Source organism: Carassius gibelio, chromosome A17, assembly GCF_023724105.1.
Source record: "Carassius gibelio isolate Cgi1373 ecotype wild population from Czech Republic chromosome A17, carGib1.2-hapl.c, whole genome shotgun sequence".
NCBI lineage: Eukaryota > Metazoa > Chordata > Actinopteri > Cypriniformes > Cyprinidae > Carassius > Carassius gibelio.
Window position 1 is genome coordinate 19,963,536 of NC_068387.1, and position 11,114 is coordinate 19,974,649.

The 11,114-nt window shown below is 36.6% G+C and overlaps 1 protein-coding gene across 2 annotated transcripts in view; it reads right to left on the bottom strand.

Moving 5' to 3' along the window:
- LOC127933377 (B-cell lymphoma/leukemia 11B) overlaps positions 1-3,016 on the bottom strand; it is a 49,598-nt gene extending 46,582 nt beyond the window's left edge. Inside the window, exons 1-2 of one of the 2 annotated variants that reach the window (XM_052530355.1) lie at positions 1,738-3,016; positions 1,178-1,652 (exon numbers count right to left, since the gene is read on the bottom strand). In XM_052530355.1, coding sequence (XP_052386315.1) covers positions 1,178-1,235 — 58 coding nt within the window. In that variant the 5' untranslated portion in view covers positions 1,236-1,652; positions 1,738-3,016. Of the gene's footprint in view, positions 1-1,177 lie in introns of both variants that reach the window. The other variant, XM_052530357.1, reaches the window with a different exon arrangement.
- Between the last annotated feature and the right edge of the window lie 8,098 nt (positions 3,017-11,114).

Below are 11,114 nucleotides of genomic sequence, written 5' to 3' on the forward strand. Positions count from 1 at the left end.
TTTAGTTTTACAGTGAAGTAAACCTACTAAAGTAAAACATGCTTGACCTTTGTATCAACTAATTTGACATTAAGATGTCAAATGAATTTAATTTAAATATTTTTTTTCCTTGCACTAGCACCTCATTTCATTAATGTGCACATCTTAGATTGAAAAAAGGATAATTACAATCAATTTAACAAAATCCAAAAAAAAAAAAAAAAAAACTCCATCCGTGCAGCATGTGCTGCAAAAGTAAAAACCTTAAACCATTCCTGTGCTGGGTGGTTACAGGTAGCTGCTTACCTTCAGAACTACTACAAATATATTGTAAAAATGTGCAAAAGACTGGTTTACATGATACATGAAACATGATTCATAAAGGTGCATTGCATTAGGATTTGAAAAGACAGGCCTACAACTCAAGCTTGCCACTTTTTGAAAGTAACAAAATAATTATAAAAATAAATGAATTAATAAATTAAAGAGCTAAAAAAATATGTATTGAAATATTATTTGAATAACCAACTATAGCCTAATACAGGTCCAAATCTTTTATGGGTTAAAGTAGAGAAAGCAGAAGAAAAACAATTCACTCTAAATTAGCATTATTGTTAAAATTATGCTTTTAAAATGTTAAAATAACATACACCTCACTTACCTTACACTTTAATTTAACCTAACTAAACGTAACTTTACACAAACCTCGCGAGAGCTTGATTAAACACTGCAATTTGAAGTTTTTAATCTGATCTCCTGGCCTGCTAACTATGCTTATTAACCAAACTATCTGATATTAAAATTGAACAACAGAACTTAAACAATACAGACTAAATGAAACATTTGATTTTTAAGAACGTCCAGGATATTGTTGTTTGTTTTATTTTATTTTTTAATTCAGTTTCAGCCAAATCACTTTTTTAATTCTTTGAAGTCACAATAACCTTAACATAACTGTTTTCTTAAAGCTGAAGCAATAAATATCTTAGCAATTAATTTAATGAATTTAACCGTTCTGTTTTATTGCATTTGTAAAGATAAAAAAATATATATATGTATAGCATTTTAATGAAATCAGTTCATCACTAACACCACAGAAATTCTCACACACAGATCGTCACACCTATTGCTGAAAAATGGCGATACTTGACCGAACAACCTCTTAAACACAAATAAGCAAAATAAAAGATGCACTTACGTGTTATAATTTCTCTCTGCGACAAGTGCTGAGGGTTTCCCTGCTTGCGACGGGACATTGCCCTGGCATTTACACTGGCATCGCCCAGAGACCCGCACAAGGAATAGTCGGCTCGCGCCTTCTGTCCTCCGTGTCCGTGGCGTGGGGTTTTCCCCCCTTGGTAACTAACTTTTCCTGGGACTTCCAAAGAAGTGCCACAACTCCGGGCCGTGGATACAGATAGGGGTCCCGTGAATGTGAGAGAAGCGAAAGTGTCTTTGCGCTCCGGCTCTCCAGATGACCAGAGACGCGCAGACGCTCAGTATCTCAGCGACACACACATGGACTTCAGCTGTATGCCGTGCGCGATCTGTCCGAAAATATCCTTGACGATTGACAGTTGTGAAGAAACCACTGGAAATGTCTCAGAACGTGATGCCAGGTGCGTTTGGATAGGTTGGACCCTCTGGTGGCTCTCTTATCGTCCGGTCTGCGCCTTGTGGATTTGTCAGAGGCAATTAGATTTTTTTTTTTTTTTTCTGTGAGTCAAAATAATTCTAAAAAATAAAAGTGGTCATTACTTATTTGACTGGATGGAACGAATCCAATTTCTCCTTGAGTTGGCACTTGCGTGTGGCAAGCACTGGACAGTTCTTCTTCTCTCCTGGGCTCTAAGTGCATGTGATGTCCGGTTACTATGCACTCTCTTCAACTCTTTGCACTTGCTCCCCAATTCTGCTTTGCGCACTTGAGACCAGGGACATGGACTTGCCACCTCCTTTCCAAATGTATGGAGCTTTTTTCCTCCCTTTTCTCCCTCTGTGAAGATGGCGGAGTCCTGCTTCTCCGGGAGCTCTCTGTGTCTCTGTGGCGAGGGCTGCCTCCGTACAATGGGATAAAATTCAAGTTCAAGTGCGGACGTGACGTTAAGTCTACAGTGGGAAAGAAAATTGGAGACTGCAAGAGCACTGGGGGCGACTAGTGGTGGCTTTTCACAACTATCGGATCACCAGAATAGTGGTGGAGAGCGTGGACATCGCGAGCCGCTGTCACACACACACACACACACACACACATACACGCGCACAAACACAGCGCCTGATAGACTGGTACGCTGCTTGCTTGTCTGTACCGCTTTAATGCAAATAAAACAATGCAATATTGCATGCACTATTTCTTTCAAAAATAAGCTTTTGCAATGAATTTAAAGGGGAAAAGGTTGCTAATAGCTTTGGAATTATTATTATTATTATTATTATATAAACGATGTTAGCGTGCATATGTAAATGCTCATTAAATATGCATATTTTATGCATTCAAATAAATAAATGTATAGGGAATCAGTTATATTAATAGTCCGTAAATATTCAAATAAGAAAATCTCAAATCATTTGATGGAAAAGATTAAAGTACGGACGGATGCACAAAGAATATACTTCAGTGAGACATAAGTGTGCTGTTTACCTCATATGCAACAAATTACATGAGACAAGACAGGCGTTGATATACTCACACATCACACTTCTTCTTGGTTTATGTCTTACAGAACTGACATTATTAAATTAAACCCACAGTTGCAGAGGAAAAGAACATCAGAAGGAAGAAAAATATTGTAAAGTGTTCAATGTAAATTTCTTAATCCTTTTGCTAGACAATCTAATGTATATCTTTTAATCCACATATTGCAGTAATTTTATCATATCTGTTTGAACAAATTAATGAACACTACATTAAACAGTTGCATGAGTGGAAATGCAAGACTGAATACTGGAGGAAATGAAAATAAGGAGGTGTGTTGTGCAAATACTTGCATGATTTGAGTTTACCGGGTGAAATGCAAGCCATGTTCCTCTGCTTCTGTTTTATACAGAGTACATCAGTAATCAGTAAAAGCTGGCTATGTGGTTCAGATATTTTGAATAATTTCTTATTGAGATTTGGAAACTGTAATGCAATATATATATATATATATATATATATATATATATATATATATATATATATATAGAGAGAGAGAGAGAGAGAGAGAGAGAGAGAGAGAGAGAAGAAACAAGTAAAAATAAAGGTTCTTGTGTGGTTTTTATGTTCAGCAGAAATGCACTGTCTTTTGAAAAAAATGTTTTGCCTTGATAGGATCTTAGAACAGTTTCTTCAGATCAATGCATGCATTTCTAGGCTCTTTAAAATACTATGTTCTAAAAAAACTAATAAAAAATATTTATCAGACTGTAAATCTTTTTTATTGTTATTACAACGTTTATTTATTAAAATACCAGTTTCACTTAAGTAAAAAATGACTAAATATGGTGACAAATGTTCCACTCTGATATCACTTTTAATTCGAAATAAATTCCCATGATTCATGCTTTCTGGGAAATCTATTTGCAAATGCAAAGAGGGCAGGAAATAACTGGTAATCACCCTTGTTTTGGAGCTTAAGGGTTAAACTGAGGTGCTTAGATGTGAATAACCAGCTAGTATGTTCAAATTGGCAGCTCAATTAAAAAAAAAAAATAAAAATAGAGGTCACACTTTAGTGTTAATACACGTGTTAACACTGAGAAAAGCTAATGCACTAAATATGTAAGTATTTTCTTGAACTGTGTGTAATTAGTCATTCTTTTTTATTATTGCCATGGCACTTAATTACAGTAGCATGTAATATGTGAACATGTTTAGTGTAAATTGAAACCAATTAGATAGACATGCTGTGGAAAAGTAAGCTAATGGTATGAGATTGAGGGGAACAGAACGAGTTATAACCGTTTTAATTCATGGAGACTGTATCTACCTTCAGCTGTTGATTAACTTGTGAGTAATAGAGTCATGGTGCTACCAAAGGCGCACAGAGGGTCTGGCTTGTGCCAGTTCAGAGGCAGGTAGAGCCCAGATGAGAGCATGTCTGCGTCGATCCATCTGCTCATGATCCATCATGAGACGTGACGCTGGGTGGCACAGCCTCGCCAACAATGCCATATATCCTGCCGCTGTCTCTGATATATCCTCCGCCCCTGAACTCTGTTAAACAGCACCACGGCTTTCATGTAAATCCTTTAAGTAAGATAGATAGATAGATAGATAGATAGATAGATAGACTCTGTTTCCTTAAAGTGAGGTAAGAATAGCTGACTGATTTACATTAGAAATTCCAGGTATTGCCAAAATATGACATTTTATGATTTACAATCATTTTTCTGGAACTCAAGATTGGAGGAGGTTGTTGCTGCTGGATTATTCTCCCTAAAAAGCATGAAATGTTCTCTGAAAAGCAGTGGTTGCCCACAGCTGAGAATCCTATTTTATTGCATGAATTCATAGGACACATCCTGTACTTTGCTCGGTCATGTTTTTTATTGAATATTTTCCCCTTATGCCAATAAATCTGTCTCTATAACAATAGTTTTGGCTCAAATTGCAGTCTAAAAACTCTGAGCGCACACTTTCTCCTCTGTGCATTACTAGTGGGGTGTGTATAAATAGTGTTTTTAGTTCTTGGTAACCTCAGGAAATGTATGTACATATACACAGATTCCAAGCATTTAAAATGATTATGTTTAAATGATACAACATACCTAGTCTCAATACATACATTACTGGTGATTGCACTTTTACACACTTTTATGTTTATGTTAATAAAGTATGTATTTTGGACTTCCAATATTTTCTTAGATTTCTTATTTCTTATGGGTAATTGGCCCACAGTGGTCAATCATATCCATAACAGACAATTTCCATATATGAGCCTATAGAGGAGATGACACCGAAATTACATTAAACACATTTTGTGCATCTCAATTAAATATGGTTCTTCAAAAACAAACAAACTTTATAAAAAAAAAAAAAAAAAAAAACAGATATCAGTTTTTAACAAAGAGAAACTGCCTTGCTCTGAAGCGAATCACAAATCAAATATTGGAAGCACAAACTCTGAATTTAGTTTACTTCAGAATTTAGATACAGTACTCTGTATTTTAATATTGCAATGCTCCTGCAATAATTACCTTCATGTGATGCAAAGTCCAGGACAATACATTTTCAACCCAATATATATATATATATATTTTTTCAGTTACAATGACTAAGTGTGTCCACCACACTTGACAAGATATATTTATATCTTGCAATCTATCTCTCCTATGTGTTGAACTTTCAATGCAACAGTACCCTCTATTGGCCAGTTACTACCACAAAGATTCACAAGCATGGATCTCAAACACCCATTTCACGCTTCATAATTGATTTATTATTATTTATTTTTTTTTATTATTAAATAATTCATGGCAAAATTCGAATCATTTACATGTATTGCGTTGGAATTAGTTATCTACATATGTTTTTTTTTTTCTTCTGAAAATGCAAAATGATCTCATTTGTAAAGAGTTCTTGTTTGCCCTTCATCTAGGCTACATTTAGATTATAAGAATATAAAATGAATAAATTAAATGGTTGGCTGAGTGGTCTAACACATTTCTTTAATTACAAATTAGTTTAATTATTAAAAAAAAAAAGTTGTCTCTTCAGCATTTTACAATGAAGAAATGAACAGACATTTTATTTGCTGAATGATGCAATGTTTTCACAGTTAGTTATATTTAAGAGATATTTAAGAAGCATTTAGGAACCTTCTTGGTTTTACTTGACTTCTTGTCATATCTCAAACAATAGCCTACTGTGGAAAACAATACGTAAGTCAATCACAAATGTCTTGGATGTGTGTATGCTTGCAGATAGCAATGTAATAATTTGAAAAGTTATTAAATCTAAAATGTATTGATGAAAACTGACAGATTTACAAATGTGTGTCATGCATTATATTGAACATGATTGTACATTTTTTTTAAATAGCCTGTCAGTGTACAAAAAAATAAATAAAAATATTAATATTAATAATAATTAAAATGTTATTTTGTAGAAATTATGGATTTTAGGACATTTTTCATAGAAACACGAAACAAAAACGGAGAGGGACAAAATCTTTCTAAATTTCTAACCAGTTCTTGAAATTCATGAGCAAAATCTATATATTCCCTTGAAAATCACAGTGAATATGAATACACACCCAGCTTATCCTCATCATAGAGCTCATTAGGACTAGTCTATGAAGATTCATTATATTTCATCTGTCCACAACTCTCTCTCACCCCTTCTATGTCACCAGCAAGAGAGAAACATTAATCTACAGAATCTGAAAGGAATGTCAGCCTTAATTGCTGTTCATTGGGGGAAAAAGAGAGATAAAATGGAAAGACATGGCTTTGTCAAGCAATAAAAGATGTGAGGCGATAAGAATGTCTGATAAATCACATCTCAGCCTCCTGTCATCACTCAGCTCAAAGCCTGGTGGCCATCATGTGGGCGGCTTTAACCTCAGGCCTGCAAGTGAAACCAAACAGGTTTGTTTCTGTCCAGGGGCTTCAAGGACATCTCCTATCACCAAACCCTGTTGGGACAGAGCATCGCCTGCACTTTTCCAGGACCCGGCGAGTGGGTCCGGGGGCTGAAACATGACTGTTTGAAAAGAAAAATGGCAACAGAGTGTGACTAAATCGGTTTGCTTGGCAGCCGGACAAAGGCTTGATTCCACAGCTCCCAAGAGAGAACGCAGGCCTTTGCAAATCCTGGCATCAGATCGGAAAGTTAAGCGCTGCCAAAGGCGCACATTCACAACAATTAGCTACCTTTTCAATCCCAGCCCCCTGGTTATCCATCCCCTAGGTGGTTATCTAATCGCCTGCTTTTGTTTAGAGGAACGTCTCTCTTTCACTCTGGGTTGACATCATTTACGGCTGCCGGCTGCCGATCTCAAAATCTGCAGAGGAGCGCAGGAGTGGAAGCCCATCGAGGAGTCTAAGTAGATAAACAGGGACGTACCCAACCTCTTAATGCAACTTTGTAAGCCTCTAGCGTTCAAAGTGCTCCACAAATGAGCCAATCGTCTATTTTCTAGCTTGCTTTGTGGAGAAACTTTCAACAGAGGTGTAAGAGTGCCGATCTGTTGACTTAAAACCACCATGAGGAGGAAGAGCTGGCATTTGAGGGGACCACAGGGATTAAAGAGAAGAAATATGAAGAAGATCTCATCTTTATCTTTCAGCTTCATGTCAAGCTGACTACAGAGTTTCACTCAGCTGTCCCTTTTCCTGCATATTTCATCACTGAGGTGTTTGTGGCATAAAGCTGTCCATCATCAAATCTAGCATGTAATGGCCCAAATTGTCTCTTTACTGTCACTAGTCAGTGTTGGTCAGGTGACCATGAGGTCTTTGCAATGATGAATAGTGCGGTCGCCATCTACATAGAAGTCACTCCGATAACATCGCTCCAGCCGTAAATATGGGTCTTATTTACATCAGGCGATGACAAATGTGTGTGTGGGATTGCGTACGCACATGTCCTCCCACCGAGAGCTTGCGGGATGGTTCGAGGCTGTACCATATCAAAAGGCCTGACACGCTTTCAACAAGAAGACCAGGCGCTATTGCTGCAAAATACAAAAATGATGCCACAAATGAGTTCTCATAGTTTTCTTGGGGGCATGTTGCAATGATGCAATCATAAGCAACGCTCACGCTGCCATTTTTGAAGTGTCAGGGTACAAGAGAACGATGGCAATCCAGTTGCCCGGCTATCATGCGTGCAGGGATGACTAAGAAACAGCATTGCCACATATCTGCAAGGAGAATTTACAAAGTAGTAAGACACAAGAGGCTTAACCATGTCCTTACGTCAATTTCTTTTATAAAAATGGAAGCAATAGCAAAAGGAAAACAGTACCAAGGTTCAATAAATAAATCAGTGAAGTGTGTATTTTCGGTGCCACTAATGTCAGACTGAATAAAAAAAAAAAATAAAAAAAAAATTGTTTGGAAATCATTTATAAATTAGTAAAATTGATCATCAATCATTTCTGATCTGATTTTTTTTTTTTTTTTAAGTATGACTATCAAATTAAATATATCAGGTATTATCAAGTGACATCAAATATGATGATAAAAAAGTTCCATTAAACATATTTAATAAATGCATTAACTCTGACAGCCCTTAAAATATAATTTTGTACAGTCTTGTTTTTCGCCCTCAAATGATGCGCAGTCACACCCCTTGCAACCTCTTTTTTTTTTTTTTTTTTTTTTTATTTGCTATATAGAATTCGATTAATCTGGTCACATGTGTGCGTATACCAGCTTTGAATATCGCTCATCCAGTCAGATTTTAACTTGAACTTTTATCATGTAAATCATGTTTTGGTCTGCTCATAATGTGAAGAGCAGCGATGCAGATTCTTTCACACCACAACTGTAAGCGATGGACAGAGTTAATCAACATGTCACACACACACACAGTGACCCCACAGGCTGAACCTGCTGTATTTGTTTGTTGCCGTGACTTGTTGTCAGGAATCGGCGTTTCAAGAGGGACACTATACATATTTTACACAAATACTGTAGGTCTTTGCACACACACTATCTCTTAGACACAAACACAGACATACAATCTTCGCAGGCCCTGCACTCTGATGGAGAATAATGGCGTTCCAGCCGTAGTCTTCTTCATCCAGCAGCATCAGCACTTTAGAAGATTAAGTCATACCTTCCCTTATCACGCTATGCTCCCTCCTGCAGGCTTGACACAGGGTCCTCGCAGGCCGTCCATGTCCCCCTCTGCCAGCCCTGCGTCGCGGTCTCGACAGTGCCTTAATTTTGGTCTCTCGCCGACTATCTTCTTGTTTCACATGTCTCTCCTCTGCGCTCTGAGCTCATCTCTTTCCAGTTGTGCGATTCATCACCCCAGGATCAGCAGCAAACGGCCTCTCCGTCATTGAGCGTTATCTACCATCTCAATGTCAGCCCCTTCAGCCAACAGCCAGACTGTGTCACAGTGCACTGGGAAGAATGAGAAAGAAAAAAAGTCATAAAAGCTTGCTTGGAACTAGATCTGGAATAAAAGATGAATGGATATTTATGGTTCCCAATGCTGACTGGTCAATAAAATGTTGCAGCCATCTAGCTAAGATGGTAAAAACAAGAAGTTCTAACTCTAAACACAGGAGTTTTTTAGGAATTAATAAATTGACCAATTTAACCTAATAATATTGGATTGCGACCATAGAGCATGCATCACGCCTGATGCGTTCATTAGAGGAAATGTAGTGCCTTGTATCCGAGTACACTTTAATCCCTTATCAATACAGTGCTTGCCCTTAATTATGCAGAGGTGACTGATAAATTAGTTTAGACAGAATTGTGATTATCAGTTCAATCTGCCTCTATCTGGAATTAAAATCGATGGCTCGTCAGCACACTACATGCTACACTAGCCCAAAGGGTGGAATACACAATATAGTGCAATATTGATTTTCTGTGTGATTATTTATGTAATATGTTAAATGGATGTCACTTTGTTTTAAAAAGTAGTAGGGAGTAAAAAAATTATAATGGCTTGTTGGTCTAGAGGTAAGCCTTCTGCTTTGAGCGTGAGAAAACTAGGCCCGAGGCAAGAGCGAGGAAGTTGATAGCAATGTTATGATTCAACAATCTGCAAATGTTCTTTTGCTGATGCAAACATGTCATCAAGCTAAGATCATCTACCTGGCTGACACAGATGAAGACCTGTTAAAAACTATGAGAGTGATTTGCCTGGGAAACATCAGTAAGAATGGGATGAAAATGATAAACAAAGCCGTAATATTTTTGCATATGAGACATGAATTTGATCTGAAATCTCAAATAAATAAATAAAACTATTTAGGTCTGACAATGTTGACTTACCACAGCAGATAAGCCAATAAACATTAAAAACCTAAAAAGAAACATTAAACATTAAAAGACATCAGTAACTAAATAAATAAATTAAATAAATAAATAATAAAATAAATTGGCCATGGCAATAAATAAATAAATAAATAAATAATAATTTTACAAATGTAATAATAATTATAATATAGCATAAAGCATAAATGATGCTTATGATAAGTTGATAAGTTAAGCAACAGCATAAACAAGATCAATATTCATTGCTATCAAAGCTTTCCTAAAATAATACATTTCAAACCGCTTGGTAAGTGTTTTTGTATTTTCCTACAGCCAAAATCCATGTGTTATTATTATTAACATTTTCATTCTTTAAACCAGAATTGAGCTGGACACCTTCATTAATTACAGGATTTGACTCATTAACTACCCACTACTGCCCTCCTCTGGTTGAATGCTTCCTAATGGTGAAAATGATATGATCTGTTGTATGAGAAGTCAAAGGGGAATAATCATCCTTTAACTAAAATATGCACTCCTGCTTTGTATCATTTAGGTATTACAGAGATATTTGCAAAGGCAACAAGCAATCAGCCCTGTACAGAGCCTTAAAAACCGTCTAATGCCAGCTCTGCTCATAACTCCTGCTGGTGTGTGCGCTTTGCACCACTCTCTATAATTAACAGCAGTTGAGGTAGCACAGTCACATTTAAAAGGTTGCCATTCCACCAATATGAAAGCACAATTAAATATTAATTGCCTACTGAATAATATATGAAGAGTATCTGTGTACAGTTCAGGAGCCTAATTCCTGTTAAAGTACAAGTCTTTAATCAAGCAGTAATGAGCACTGCTATGTCAACAGGCATCGTGCCCTATCAGCAAAGAATAAAGAGAATTACCATCGAAGGCTCATGCTGCCGAGAGCCTGTATCAATTTTAATGCAATTATGCTTTACTAATAACAATTCAACTCATTATAGCAAGTGCTCGCAGAAATTGATTCTGTAAACGGCAGACACGCACATTTCTATTGAGATTATTCTCTAGAGGTTTGCTCCTGCTGTGTGGTACTTACACTATATGCTAGTTCAGAGACAACGTAAACTGCCTTACTCCAAGGCTTTGGTTTTTGCAGATTGCTGAGCTACCTGTCGGCTATCATTTTACCCATTATTATAAATATATTATAAAAAAGAAATGAAAAG